This window comes from Geospiza fortis, unplaced genomic scaffold (genome assembly GCF_000277835.1).
Source record: "Geospiza fortis unplaced genomic scaffold, GeoFor_1.0 scaffold145, whole genome shotgun sequence".
Lineage (NCBI taxonomy): Eukaryota > Metazoa > Chordata > Aves > Passeriformes > Thraupidae > Geospiza > Geospiza fortis.
Window position 1 is genome coordinate 1453897 of NW_005054362.1, and position 16019 is coordinate 1469915.

Consider the following 16019-nt stretch of genomic DNA (forward strand, 5'->3'; position numbering starts at 1 on the left):
TCGTGTCTGGTAAACTCCCAAATTTTGGCTATTTCAAAAGCATTTCTTGCACTGATCCAGCACTGAGAGCAACGGGTAAGATCCCAGCCCTTCAGCAGCTCAGCTTTCTGCACAGAGGGCTGGAAACGCCTGATTTTCAGCAAAGCCCAGAGCAGAGATCCACACGGATCCTTCCCCAAGGAATGGAAGTGCTGGGTCCCAGCTGCAGGCACAGAGCAGGACTGTTTGTGCTTGAAGAATAAACTGTGTCTTTTGGAACCAGAACACTGCTGCTTCACCTATGCCCACCAAAATGAGATTCTCAGAGTTCTGCCCCAAGGAGAGAGCTCGAGGGAGAAGAGGTGCAGATGGCAACAACCAATCTCCTCGCTCAATGAGTTACAAAAGCCTCCTTTGAGATAGCAAAAGTAAGGGCAAAGCAAGGCTCCACACAGATGAGAAAAGATGTGGGCAAATATACTGGTGTGTGTATACTTAAAATAAATCTCTTCTTTTTATGCTCTTTGTTCAACTGCATTATCAAAAAAGAGGTTTTAAATACGAGCTTATGGGACTACTAAAGAGGTGAATTTATGAATGTATTCCTAACAAAACACACTCTTGAAGGCTTTAATCTATGAATTGTGACAACCTTGGACAAAATGGATTTTTAATAGAATATAATGTAAACTGCCTGAAACACTGTGATAAGGAATTTTTTTTTTAAGTAATGCACAAAAAAGGCAACGATGCACTCTGCATGAAAGGAGGAAAGGTCTTAATTTAAAGCATTTTAATGGACACTCAATTTGCGTAGGGAAATGTGAGAAATGGAGATGAAAACCTCCTGATAGGCAGTAACACTGCAGAGAGGGAGGAAGATTAGAAAAGTAAGCAAATTTGAAAATGCTCCAGCTGATAACAGGGGCTGAAAGGAACGCAGACAGGATTAGAACATGTGCAGAGCCCAGAGTCACTGCTCTCCCTGCAGGTTCTGCCTGTCGGGGGCTCTTATCAGAGCTGAGCACTGGCACAGCACAGCCCAAGTGCAAGGCAGCCCTGCTGGGGTGAAGGGCACCACGAGGGCACAGATCTCACTCAGCCAGGGTGGCTGTGACTCCTGGGGGCTCCTCGGTGTCCCCAGAGCTCCCAGAGCTGTGCCAGGGGCTGGTGGGGCTTTCCACCCCACACAAAGCCTGAGGGAGGCTCAAACCCACCATGAACTCGGCCAAATCTTACCCAGGAATCAGCTAAGCTTGGCCCAGAGGCTCAGCCCTGGCTTACCCATTGCTCCTCTACCAGCTGGGCCAGTCAGCAGAAGGGAAATTAATTCCAAGAGAGAAAAAAGCATCTCCCCTGAGGTGGATGAACCATTCTGTTCACTGACAGCTTCTGCTCTACCACAGAAAAGGTTGGTCCTGCACTCTCACCCAGACACAAACTGCCCTCCATGAAGCTCCTTGGATTCTAAAATGAGGAATACATGAACCAGCTCTAGGGACAATTCCGTCACCCTGACATTAACAGAAGCAAGTTCAGGTCTCCCATCATCTAAATGAAACAGCAGAACTTCTACATAAACACTTGACATTCTTCAGAAGAAACAGGAGGGCCATCATTATGACCAAAAAGACAAATTAAAGGAAAGACCAAAGTTAAATATTTACTCTAAGTACTACAATATTTGCAAATCTGCAAGTGATCTTTCAGCAGTTTCTATTTGCATACTTTAATTAATCCAAAAATATTAAACTAATCTCACAAAGGAAAGGGTCAAAGTATTAATTAACTTGAGATGCATTGCTTTTGTGCAATTTAACAGTTCAACACAAAGCAAAACTCAGTTTTAATAAAAACTAAGTTACTGTGACAGGTATAATTTCATGGATTAGTGAAACCCCATACAAGGCAATAAGTTTCAATGTTCAGGCTATTTTTTTTTTTGATCCAACTTTAAAAATAGTCCCTTCATTTTGATTTCAGTAACATCAGATGACCTCAATCTTCCTTTAACCTCAGTATTTCACATTTAAACTGATGGTTTTCCACCTTGCTCCAAAGGGAACAGAGGTCGTGCTTGTTAGAGGAAAGAACCTGATGGGGTTCACAGGGAGCAGACCCTGACCAGCCACCGGTTGCTTTTTGGGACCACCTAAAAACTACCTAAAAACAGACAAAATAAAGGGAATAAAAAGCAGTTTTATTGAAGGCCCTTCATTAAAGGGGCAGACAAAGCCCCCCAGGGGCTACACCCACAATGGACCATATTTCTCTGGTTTAGATTTTTTTTTTTTTTTATGTTGCCTCTTTGACAAGAGGAGTTCTTGTCAAAGAACCCAATTCTCCGGTTTAGTTCATATTTTTTCTGTTGGCTCTTTGGCAAGAGGAGTTCTTGTCAAAGAACCCAATTCTCCGGTTTAGTTCATATTTTTTCTGTTGGCTCTTTGGCAAGAGGAGTTCTTGTCAAAGAACCCAATTCTCCGGTTTAGTTCATATTTTTTCTGTTGGCTCTTTGGCAAGAAGAGTTCTTGTCAAAGAACCGAATTCTCTGGTTTAGTTCATATTTTTTCTCTTGGCTCTTTGGCAAGAGGAATTCTTGTCAAAGAACCCAGTTCTCCGGTTTAGTTCATATTTTTTCTGTTGGCTCTTTGGCAAGAGGAGTTCTTGTCAAAGAATCGAATTCTCTGGTTTAGTTCCTTTTTTTCCTGTTGCCTCTTTGGCAAGAGGAGTTCTTGTCAAAGAACCCAATTCTTTGGTTTAGTTCATATTTTTTCTGTTGGCTCTTTGGCAAGAGGAATTCTTGTCAAATAACCCAGTTCTCTGGTTTAGTTCATATTTTATCTGTTGGCTCTTTGGCAAGAGGAATTCCGCTGCCCTGAAGGGTCATGAGAAGCAAATGTGAGCTGGGACTGGGGGGCTGCCTCCAGTTTAATTCAATACCTCTCAGAATCTCAGAAGTGAAACAAAGGGAATAAAGCTACCACCAGATCACCCACAGCTTTGCAGGGAGGCAGAAGAGCAGCGCTGGAGCTCACTAATGGAGTCGGTGTGTGCGTGTGGCAGATTTAGGCCAGTGCAGGCACCAGCTCACCCACCTGTCGGTGGCGGCGGGGTCGTTGTGCACGCAGGTGAGCGTGGCCGTGCTCCGGGCGCTGTCCGTCTCCTCCTGCACTCCCCACTGGTCCGCGTCGCTCACCCTGATGTCCGAGATCCTCACGCCTGGGGCCGTCCTGATCCTGTTGGGGACACCAAGGGTTGCCTTTGAGACACAGTGGAAATTTCCCAGAGAAAAAAGTAAATTTGAAATTTTTAGCAATCCGTTTTGATTTAAGTGAAATGTACATCTTTGAGTTAAGTCTGTAGTTTGAAAACACAGCTGTTTAGTCTGACTGCCTGCTCTCATAAAAGCCTAGGCTCAGAGAAACTGCTTCAGTGAAGGACAGAGATAAGGGGGGGACAGACAGAGAGACAGAGACTGCTGTGAGAGCAGGTCAACCTGACCCAGGAATTCTTTCTGATAAAGAAGAATTAGCGGCAAATGTCACACGAAATTTGTAAAAATGAATCTGTATGAACCTATTGTGAAATTGCATGCATATATATTTGAGAGGGGGATAAAGAAGGATCTGGAGTTCCCAGAGGCACACGTCTTTTAGGAAGAGGAATCCCCACGTGCTGTAATAAACATACCAGCCTTACAACTTCCACAAAGTTGTGGAGTTTTGTTTAACTCCGCAAAACACTTTAGCCACAGATCATCCCAGAGAGGTGAACCAGGAGACTGGAAGGAAATACTCCCTCTCCCATCAATAGCAGGCTGCAACCACGAGTCACGGCTTTAAAAACATAAACCAGGTCCAGTCATTTACAGAGGTGAGGGATGAGTTTCATTATGTGCAAAGCCAGTCAACTTTAGCTTGAGCAATGTGGAGAGATTAAGAATGGTTTCTGCTCCTGTGGCACCAGCCTGATACAAATGAAACAGATGTGATGAAGCATAAGTTGATTTAATTTGCTGTGTCTGTCCTGCAATTTGAGATGGGGAAAAAGAGCAATGTGATATAAAATACATCCTCCTGCCTGCAAACCTTTGGGAGTGAGGTATCTTCTGATATTAGGGATGCCTGCATGGAAAAAAAATGAGTTTCATTGCTCAAAGACCATAATGCAAGGAGAGAAAAGGAGTAAGTTATCCTAGACCAAGGGAGGAAAACAATTATGTCATTGCAGCAGGATCTATCAAACTGGGCACATCAGACTGCTGCTGCCAAAAATAATATGATGCTGACATGGAAAACTTTGATTTCCTGAGAATGGCTAGAGTTTGAGAGCAGTGTGGTAGCTGGGAAATGTCGCTGGTTTTTGGCTCAGAAAAAATAAAATTTGCCAAAAATAAAAAGTCCATGCTCCAGCGAGGCTCAGCGTTAGGAACAGATTGCCAAGGAATAGGAAACAAACTGCTTTTATTAGCAGGAACTTCATTTGTGCAGCTTGACTCCTGAAACAAGCCTGGGATTACAACAGGAGTGCTGCAAATATGCCTGGAGAACAATTAGGCAGAGAGAAACTGCTGCAGCGCCACGCTCGCCACTGCTGTGACTTAATTAATTAAAAGCAAAGCCAAGAGGGACCTTTTAGTTATATGGTGGAATGGAACAGCACTGCTGGGACCTGGAGTGTTATTTAACAGTGAATTGTGATGGCTTTGCCCCATGCCTCATGGCCAGTTGGTGCTCGTGTCACACCATTAAAAACTTCCTTGGAGCTCTGGCTGCGTTCATGGGCTGCGATCAAAGTGAGTTCACAACTCCATGGGTGGCCTGTTCCTCTGAGAAGGAATTATTTCATCCTGCTTTTATGATATCCTTGTTTTTGCCTGTAAGCCTTTAGTGACTTGATGGGTCAAATCCATGCCTGGCATAACCAAGCTGATGAAAAATACTCTCTGTAGCAGGATTGTACCTGATATTTTCTAATTGTGTCCTTCCTGCTTTCCCACAGGCATTCACATCTCCAAACAGCATTCCTCAAAGCTGATGTGCCCCTTCCTATCACCTCCTCTTCTTTTTGCAGAGGGACGTTCACTTATTCTGTAGTAATTGCACTGGACCAAATAATTCCCGCAAGACACCTGCATGGCTTCATTTCAGACTGACTGGTAATTCATATGAGATAGAGAATTAGGCCCTCAGCAATGGATTCAATATTTTCTTTCATTAGTCAACCACTTTTGAAAAAAAAATCATTAGGGCCTGACAAAAAAAAAACCCAAAACCAAAAAACCCAAACAAATCAAAGTACCTGTTTTTAAATTTTCTCTTCCCCAGCCAAATTTCTATTTTTTCAAGAAATTCCTATCACCATTCTCTCAAGTTCCCATGCTTTTCTTGACAATGTGTCTGAAAACTTCTAACCTGACTTTTCACTCAGGTCAAATCCTGGTTAATTAAAGGTTAATTGAAGGGCAGGGGATGCTGGGGGGACAGGCACACCAGGACAGTTGGAACTTATCCACAATTTCAGGATTCATCAGCCTTTTCCCATCTGCCAGAAGCTCGTTATGTCCTCCTACACAGCTTTAGCACTGCAGATAGCTTCCCTCTGCAGCAGCTCCGTTTGTCTGTCCTGAACCAAATCTGGGGAGGAAGAGGATGAGGAGCTACAACGAGGGTGAGGAGCTACAATGAGGATGAGGAGCTACACCAAGGATGAAGAGCCACAATGAGGATGAGGAGCTATGAGGATAAAGAGCTACACCAAGGATGAAGAGCCACAACGAGGATGAAGAGCTACAATGAAGATGAGGAGCTACAAGGATGAAGAGCTACAATGAGGGTGACGAGCTACAATGAGGGTGAGGAGCTACAATGAGGGTGAGGAGCTACAACAAGGATGAGGAGCTACACTGAGGATGAGGAGCTCCAGACCCAGTTCCTGCACACCTGGGCAGGATTCAGGACCCCTGTGCAGCTCCTCCTGAAGCTGCTCCCCTTTGCCTCCATCAGTGGTGCTCGCACACAGTGTAAGGATGCAGGAGCTCCAAGATCCCCCTCCTCCTCCCCATCCAGCTGTCCCAGCCTCCTCCATGGACCCTGCACTCCAAACCACCGACCCCCTGCTGGCCCAACCCCTCAGCCAGGGGAGCTTTGCTGTTCATCTCTTGTGTCTGAGCTGGCTTTTGCCACCAGGTTTGGCTCTCCTGCTGGCCCAGGGCTGGCTTCCCCTCAGGGTGACCCTTCAGAGGAGGCCCTGTGGATTTTGCCCTGCTGGCTGTGCCCCCCCTGCCTCTCTGGGTGAGCAGCAAGTGAACAGCACTCGCTGCTCCCCAGGCACCTTTTCCAAAAGTGTCTCAGAATGCTGCATTTTAGGAAAAATTCCAGTCTAATCCCTTGCATTGCATCTGCTCTGGTGGGCTGAGACAAGATGTCATTTTGCATTTTTGGATATCAGTAGAGCCAGGAAGGTTGAAAGAAGGAAGAAACTACGTTCAGCTTCTCACTTAGGAAAAGTCAAGAAATTCAAATGAAACCAGCCTACATATGGGAGTTTGAGCCTACTGTTCCTCAGATAAGTGATTCATATCTTTAAATCTTCCCCCAAGCTCCACAGGCACAAAAAATTATTGTAAGTGTTGGGGACTGAGGCTTCAAAAAGGAGTAAGAAATTCCTAGCAGAGCTGCCATCAGCTGGAGAAGGGATGGTGAATGGCACGTGTGTGGGCCCTCCTCTGTGCCAGGCTTCAATTAGAAGCTTGGGTGGATCATTTAGTTTTCTTATACCTCCCTTCCCCACGTATAAAATGCTGGAAAGTGTTGCTCTGCCAACTCAAAGGGAGCTGTAAGGATAAATGGAATTGCCTGAAAAAAATCTGATGTCCTTTAAATTTGCCAGCTGACAAAAATTCTGCCATCTCTGTGCATGAAACTGTGGAAAGGAACTGCTGAAGTATTTCATGGAACCGTGACCCAATAAGCAAGTGTTACCACTAAGATGGCTTAATTACTTTTTTTTATAATTTTTGAAATGAGAGGGGCAAAAAAGAAAAAAAGGAACAAAACATGACAGCCAATTCGAAATTTGGCAAAACTGACATTTTGTTCCCATGAAATATTTGCTTTCTGAAAAGCAGAATTGTCAGACAGAAAAGTGTCCTGTTGAAAACCCACCTCTAAAACATTGCAGTGTCCATGGCATTTGAAAATGCAGCTAGCGGGGATGTGAGACAGGGAGCTGGGCCTGAGTATGTGGGACATCTCTGCCACAGGGGTGAGGGAGGTCCCGCAGAAACGTGACCCCTCCGGCAGCGCCTTGGTGCCACTGTCCCTGCAGGATCTCCAGGGAGAAGTGCCAGAATGCTTCAGAGTGAGCACAGCCCCTTCTGCAGCTCCAAAGGCACAGAGGAGCTGCTTGCAACATGGATTTTGGAGCACATTAGGTAGCCCTGGCAGGGCTTTCCCCTGAACAATGTGTCCCCCATTTATTGCAGAATATAAAGATACAAACGTGCTGGGCTGCATGGAGCAGCATTCCCAGCCTGCCAACCTGGAACCAGCAACTCTTTTAAAATGCAATCCCAGCCCAAAATGTATTTGACCCTGTGAATTGAGCCAGGCTAAACCTCTTCTCTCAGCTCTCCCAGCACAAGGAAGATGGGACAAGGAATCACCAGGGCTGGGAGGGAATTCAGAGCTGCAGGAGGGGTTTATGCACCCAGAACTTGGGTTGGGAATTCCACAGCCTCCCAGTGAATTAAGTGCAAAATCTGAAAGGTAAATCCTTGCTTGTCACACAGCCCCAGCCCCAAGCCTGGCAGTGGGAACTGGGAGGTAAAGTCTTGGCAAAAGGAACTTTGAAATAGAAACAGAAGGAAAAGATATTTAGGAAATAAAATAGAGATGTGCTCACAGCAGATGGGAAATGCTCAAAATGATGTGAAAAACGACTTTTTCAGAGCTATTTTAGAAATCCTCTTATCCCCTCCCCACTCCATTAGGGGGGAAAGCATGATCTGAGCTAAATTCACTCTCAATGACGTACTAATAATAACAGTTATGATAAATTTCATTTGTAATTTCCAACCATTTCTGCAGTCAGCCCTTCCACACACATTTTTAGCCCAATTAAAAATAAAGCCATTATCCTTACCCTACAGGAAATCCAAGCTGTAACCAGTTTAGTCAACTTGCCCAAAATGATACTCTCTGCAGAGCCAGAATGAGGGCTGATCCATCCCAATTCCCAGCTAGACACCCCTCCCCATCTCTCAGACCAAACCAGAGCACAGCTGAGTAATTCCAAGCCCTCACAGAGCATTTAACATATTTGAAGAATTGCACAAACAGCAAGCAATTAGTTCTGAACAAGGTCCCTGGGGAGTTTCTAGTTAAAATACATGTGTTTTGGGCTACATTAAACCAAGCATTAGAAATTAAAATCACCACTGAACTCAGACATAACATCTGGGGACTTGTGGGTGTGGGTGAGATGGGCAGTGTTTTATAAGGGATGGAATAGCAGGATTCCTGCAGAGGTGGAGGAAGGAGAGGGAGCTGCCTGTGAGAGAGAAGCAGGTCTGTGATTCACAGTTCCCACACCCAGTGCACTCTGTGGCTTTTGGGAGGGAGGCACAGACAGTCAGGAGTTCATCCCTAACAGGGTGTGAAAGCAAAACCTCCTGGGAAATGCAGCTAGGGCAGAGGGAGCTCCCCCAAGGAGCGGCACCAGCCCTCTCTTCTCTCTTCCTGAGCCTCCTGGACAAAATTCTTCATGGGTAATCCAGAAATACGAGGAAATGAGGTGATGTAAAGTCGCCCAGAAAACACATGGCAGAACCAGGAGTTAGACCCAGAGCTGCCAAGGAATATTTTGGTATCTTCACCCTTCTCCTGCTGCAGAGCCACTGATAACTGCCAGCCAAATTTGCCAGTCCCTGGCAATGCCCTTTCTGCTGCTGGGGCCTTGGGGTGTGAGAATCAGGAACCCTGCACTGCCTCACCTCTCACAGAATTTACAGCGGCTCAGGGGATCAGGTCCTCAATCTTCACAAGCCAAGCAAGTGCTTATTTTTCAAAATATTTTCCCAAGAACTTTAGTTCTTTGTTCTTTTATATTTTAAAAGACCTGTCACAGATTTATGTTCAAATTACTTCCCCATCAAATTCTCCTTAAAATAGCAGCACTGGGCCAGCTGTGTTTGCTTCTGCAATTCCTTATTAATGTCACTATAAGCAGAGTTATTTTTCCAAGTATGTAAAATACACTTCAAAATACATAAAGACCCTGCAAAGACCCCAGCCCTCTCCAAAGAGGTCACAAGAGTAGAAACACAAGGAATATTCTGCTTTACAGCAAAGTAAAACAAGCAGCCTACACAGCCCCACAGAGAGGTGTAAGTACATGGTGAGCAGATGGCAATTTGGAAACAGCAACTGCAAAGCACCAAACTGAAGGAAACCCCAGGTAGAAGGGTTTGATGGAGGTACCAGCAGGCAAAAAGCTCAGCGTGGCCCTGGGAAAAAGCCAGGCCCAATAAGTGTTGCCAGTGAAACAAAGGTGGGACAAAACCCCCGGTTTGCCCTTGGGGTTAAAGGCAGTTTAATACTCAGAGAATGGCAGCAACTTCCAAAGTCGCCTGGAGTTGTGATTAAGATTTGATCTGAATTTCATCCATGCTAAAACCTGCTCCAGTGACTGACCCCTCAGCGCACAATTGGCTGAAATGTGTTGCCAAAAGCAGAGCTGGGTGTGCTGGGCTCTGCCCGCCTTGGCCCCACGTGCCCCAGTGCAGGCTCAGAGCTGTGCTGTGCTCTCTCCCACCTCCACACCTCGCTGGAAATGTGCCTCTCCCTCCCCCTGGCATACCTCACTTCCTCCCTGCACCAGTTATTTTTAAATAACCTTTTGTAGCTGCTGTACTTAACCCTGCCAAGCATTTGGGGCTGCAGCTTCCCTGAGAGCAGCTATTAGTGTCACAAAATCCCAGTCCAACTCAAGGAGGAAAGGCAACACCAAAGCTCTGGGTAGGACACGGCAGATAAAACAAGTTCGGGGGGCAAGGCAGGAACAAATCTGCTCAACAGAAGTGGTGGCTGACAGGAAAAAAGCCCAATGACTCAGAGGACAGAAAACCCCTTGAAATCATGGAGGGGATCAATGCCAAAGATTTAGAATGACACAATTACCACTCTTCTACCCAAAAAGGTGAAGCTATCAACCTTTTCTTTTTTCCAGCCCATCAAATGTTTCAAATTATGTAAAACATCGAGCTCACTAGCATATTGGATTTTGAATAATGAAAAGAGTAAACAGGATTTTAATTTGGATTCTGACAGTAAGGCGCTTTCCATGTGATAAATTAACTATTAGGGAAGACAAATTAACACAACCACCCCTTGAGTATGATGGCTTATGATTCTGAGGAAGCTTTTACAGAAGCATGATAAAAATAAGGCAGGATGAAAAACAGGATATGATGATGGAGGGAGTATTTTACCAAAAATTCTTCCTCCTTCTTCTCACCAAACTGTGCATATAACTTCTCTTTTAAAAAATGCAGCAGCTTCTCTCAAGAGCCCCCCATTTTTCCTAAGAATGACTCAACATTTTAGGAGAGTTCCTCAGCTGCTCTAGATGGACCAGATTGATGAATTTTAATGTGCTTGTTTAACACTGAGATGTTAAATTTGACATCTGTGAAGCAAGGTCAGAAGGAGAGGTGTCACCCCTCCTTAGGAATTTTTTTGAAAAGGAAGGTGTCTGAGAAACATTTTCTAGGCATAAGACTGTGCTCATAAAATCAGCAAAGAGGATGTGATCAACTTCAAAGCAGCCAAGCATCATGTTATATTTCCATATCCAAATGAAAACTCCCAAGTTTTGTCATTTCTTTAAAGGAGAGAAGACATTTTAAGATTTCATCTTCACATTTCAGCAGAAACTCCATTTTTCAAACTGCTCTCTCTCTCTCTCTCTCTCAGGTAAGCAAATACAGCTTAGAAAAACAGCAGAAAGGCATCCTAATTGGCTTGAAATTAAAGCTATTAATTTTTATTCTTATTTATTCCTGTCACAAACCAGACCTGTTTTATATGGATTTCCAACACTGCTATGGAAACCTGAGAGGTTCTGAAGGCTTTATGTAACACGAGATGAAAACGCCGTCTCCCACAGCGAGCACTGTTTCCTTTGAAATATGTCAACAGTGGAATTTTGTCCCTCTGGGAGAAAAAGGGTTGCCAAGCACTGAGACAGGAGACATCAGGTCCAAATCTATTGACTCAAGACATGTTATTAACCATTTAACTCACAGGGCAACTTCAAAATAAGGATGTTTACTCACCTTTGCTTGGAAATCCATGCAAGGAGAAAAAACCCTATTATTTCTATGGAGACACCATGTACTTCTATTCCTAAAAATTGTACAGATACTGAATTTCAATGTATTCCTGTAATTTTCCAGTAGTACTTCAAACTGCAGGTCAAAAAGTTCTGTAACAATAAGCTTGTTCTGAGTAAAACTAAAAGTCACCATTTATTGGAGTCTACCTGAAAACATTGCTGTACCTTTGACATATAAATGACTTTAATCAAAATATAAACAAGTGTGGGTCTAGATTGTGCTGAAAGCTCCTAAATTCCAGCAGACTTGTGACAGCAGTGGGACAGGCCTGATGTTTGGGTGCCAACCCTGGCATCCCACCAGCCCAGCTCCAGAGAATCCTGCTCCAGCAGCATGGAAAGGGAGCTGAACCTCTGTCCTTGGCCTGCCTGGAGGGCAGGAAAAATTGCCCAGAATTTGCAAATAGACACACACAATTCCTAGAACTCATTGGACACTTTACACATGCAAATATCCAATAAACATGAATTAATCTATAAATCAGAAGAAGACAGGTCCTTTCCCAGCATAAAGGATCCTTGTAGTACTGAGCAGCTCCTGCCATCCCTCCCTCCTCAGGGTGCGCCCACAGCCTCCCCTGAAGGAGAGAGATGTTTTCCTCCATCCCAGGGCCTCTGTGGGATTAACTGAGCTGGGATGTGTGGATTGTGGTCCCAGGAGCCGGGAGTGCTGGCAGTGCCCTCAGACACCCCCAGGACTGCACTCCGTGCCCTCCTCCCTCCAACACAACAATTTGTGCTAAACCTTCCCTGCAGAGAGGAGAGGTGAAAAGCTGGAGTGGTTTTCTGTAACACGTCTACAGAATAAAAATCAAAGCCCCTCCAGTCTCTTCAACCTTCCTCTGAGAGATCTAAAAGGCTCAGACCATGTCCTTTACCTTGAAACCAATGCAGTGCTCTAAGAAATGAAACTCTTCCTTAAAACCCAGAAGTTTTAAGGGAGAATATGCATTACCAGCCTGAAGGAGTTCAAAGTATTTGAACTTGGAATTCTTGCAATCAGGCAGAAACACAGCTTTGGAAACCATCATGAAAAAATCAAAGTAAGGCAAAAGTTTCCCCCTGCAAAGACAAAGCTACTTACAGGTTTCTTTTTATTGAAAGGCTCCTTCCAGAGATCATCACTGCAAAAACATTTGCAGCGTGAACAGAGTTCAGGCCTCCTGGGAGACAAAGCACTGCTATAAAAGGGTCATCATTCTGCCTCTACAAATAAAAAAAAAGCTCTGAAGGTCAGAGATTCTGGAAGAACCTAAACAATAACAAAATAAAAACTTTCCATCCCCGTCCTTGCTGAGGCAGATAACGAGCTCCATGGCATGTCCTGGTCAATACTGGAGCAGGGTTTACATTTAAAACACTCCATCACTGCAGCTGAATTTCCTCACCATCCTGGAGTCTCAGACATTTCCCTTTAAAAGTTGATTAAATCCTATAATATATTGTTATAATTAATTCTCTTTAACCAGACATCAGTATATATGACTTAGGGCCAAAAGAGCCTTCCTGGGTTGCTCCAAGCTGCACCAGCAGAAAAATAAACTAAAAAATGATCACACAAAAGAGCAGATCTTTGAAAAGTATACACACTTCTAATTCCACTGAACTCATCAACTCATCCCAACCCTTGGCACATCCAGCAGTTGTTTAACAGCATGGAGGGGTCTTTAGGGCATCTATCCTGCATTATCCCATGCTTGCTCAGCACTCTGCAAGCAGCACAGAACAGGTTGTCACCCGGGCTGTGGCAAGGAGACACTGACCTGAGCACAAGGGATGGAGTTAGAGGGAAGGGAAAAAAAAAACAACACAGCAATGAAAATCCTCCCAGAATTAAAAAGGCCACAAGAACTGTGCCTGAACTAGTAGTTGTTGTTTTTATTGGAGTATTTTATGGGGTTTTATGTTGTTTAATCGAAGAAAGAAAATGGATGCCATAAAATATGCAGAGCTAACTGGGGCTGCAGAGTACATTGCTGAATATTGCTAGTAATGCCATTTCCCCTTCACTGTCAAAAAATAAAAATATCCTTCTTTATATCCCTGTCACATGGAACAGCAGTCCTCTCACACTTGCCAATCAATCATCCTGGAGTGCACCTTTACCTTGAGCACTATGTGCCAGGACGGTGAATAAGGGAACCTTAGGAAATAATCTCCCTTTCCACAAGATAGAATTCAATTTCCAGCATAGCTCAGGCCAGTAGTTTTCTTGAAAAGGTGGCACCATATATTACAGCAGAAAAGCATTTTTCTGCTGGTAGTGAAAACTTTAGTGAGCATTATGATTATGTGGTTTGTACTCCAGGCACCAATGACCACCGAGCAGGCTAATAACGAGCCAGTTCTGATGAGAACAGCCCTCCAGCTGGGATAAAACATCAAAGACTTTTTTCGCCCTGTTTTTTTCCCTCCATTCTCCTTTCTTCACTATAAGACTTTTTTCCCAACCTGCGGACAATTTTCCAAGATCCTCCTCAGGAGTCAGCACTTCACTCTGGTGCTCAGGTAGCCCCAGTCAGCCCTTTGGCCACGGTGCCAACAGCTTTTATGGCTGGCAGCCCAGTTTGGTTTCTCCAGGTGGTGCTTGTCAAGAGCTCCCTGAACACTCTCTGCAGGTAGATTGACTCTTTGAATCCTCCTTTGGAACTCTGCAGTTTTGGAAATTGTTTTTGCAATTTTGCAAGTCCCAAGCTTGGTCTCTTGTCTGAGCCCAGCTGTGCAGGGCTGGGTCCACAATCCACTGCATTAAAGTCCAGGGAAAGCCCCACAAATGGATGGTGCCAAACCCTGTCTGCCTGCATTTGCCTGCAATGTTTCCAGCTATGAAGATGAACAGACAGTTTTTTGCCTCTGGACACCCTGAAGCTCCAAGTCCCAGCTTTTGCTCTTCAGATCTGGCCAAACATCATTCTGCAAGCTGATGCCTGACAGACAGAGCCCAGCAGCTCCAGAGCCAAAGATGGGAAAGAGGTCAGGAGGATTCAGCCCTCCAGAGTGAGTTGCTCACGGTGCTGCCACAACCTAGAAAGCTTATCCAGCCCTGCAAAGCTGTCAGGAAAATTTACCAGCCACCACACAAAAATTACTTGCCATTTACCAGAGTGATTGATGGCAGTGCAAGAAACCAATGGCATTTTACTTGCCTGTCGAAAGAAATTACTCACCCTGGACCAGCAGGATTGGGGAAGGATTCTTTAATCCTTACAGCGATTTTTAAATTAAACTCAAGTGTTCATAGGGCTGAAGATCAGTCACAGACAGCAGCTGGCTTCAGGAGGGATCCCACCATGATATAGCATGGACAGACAGGTCTGGCACAGCAAGAGCAGGGTGACAGGCAGCTGCACACTCTGCTTCTGACTTCTTTACATGTTTGCACATTTCAGGAGGCCAAATCCATTTCCAGATCATTAATCTCTAACAAAGACCTGAGTCCTGGACCCGTGCATGTAATAAAAAGTTGGGGACAGAACAGGACAAAGAGGCCATAACCAAAAACTGGAGGCTTCAGTGGCAGAGGAATGTGCTCCATTTTGTCTCTGTGTTCAGAAGAATATTCCAGGATTAGGGATTCATTCACTTCCTGAATCAGTAGAGGGATGGGACCATTCCCTCTGTAGCTTTCCCTTTCCTTCCTACCTCCATCCTAGAACATCTTTTTTTAGTATTTTTCCTTTACCACTGCAGCTGTAGCCACCAGGACTTCTCTGTTTTGGTCTCAGCTGCAGAACCAGCACTGCCCCTGCAAGGACAGCAGATCCTCCACCACAGCTCAGTCACATCCTTGTTGAAGGAGATATTTCTCTAGTTTGGGGGCAATCAGCATTCATTCAGGAGATTGCCAAGGGGGAAGGACTAAACAAAGGTCCTTGGCAGCAGCTGATTCTTACAGGCAGAACCACAGGTGGCTCCAACACTCAGCACTGCCCTGGAGAACTTCTGGAGGACAAAAAGCAAAGGAACTCAACATTTGAGGATATGAACGAGCCACTCCCACAGCTTTGGTTTTGGATAGCCTGTTTTCTTGACCATCTTTATGATTCAAGCTCCTTACACATCCTCAAACACCGGATGAAAAATCATCTCTGCCAAAGGTCGCAAGCAAAAAGGGAGAGGAGGAACAACTCATGTTTTATGAAGACCACACAGGCCTAGGTGCTAGATACCGAGAAGCCTCTCAAACTTTCAGATGTCAAAGAAAACATTGTGCTTGCAATAACACTCCAAAACCAGGCTTTCCCTCTGAGGGGGGTTGTGGGACACAGAATCAGCTACCTCACAATCCATTATAACAATTCAGTGATTTTCAGAGAAAAACACTCACAGTGAGACACTGTATCCAACTGAGCATTGAGCACTTCCCATTTCTGTTCTGCTTTCCCAATTTCACTAGTCCCTAACCCTGTTAGTCATGAATTCTTGATTAATGAGCCTTGTTTAGAGGATGTGAATACTGCAATTGCTCTGATATACAGGCTCTAACCACAGAAAGACAATCTAATTCAGCGAGGGAATCTGCTGTGCTTAGGGGGGATTCCAAACCTTCAATAAAGGAAATCAGCTGTTAAGTCATGCTAACAAGGGGCAGCACGCTGTGCTCTCAGCTCCGTGGTGCCATGTGATGGTCTCACAGCTTGGCA

At 44.8% G+C, this 16019-nt stretch overlaps 1 protein-coding gene across 1 annotated transcript in view; it reads right to left on the reverse strand.

Moving 5' to 3' along the window:
- TMEM132B (transmembrane protein 132B) overlaps positions 1-16019 on the reverse strand; it is a 218896-nt gene that overhangs the window by 119398 nt on the left and 83479 nt on the right. The window contains exon 3 of the mRNA XM_031059490.1: positions 3075-3215. Coding sequence (XP_030915350.1) covers positions 3075-3215 — 141 coding nt within the window. The remainder of the gene's footprint in view (positions 1-3074; positions 3216-16019) is intronic.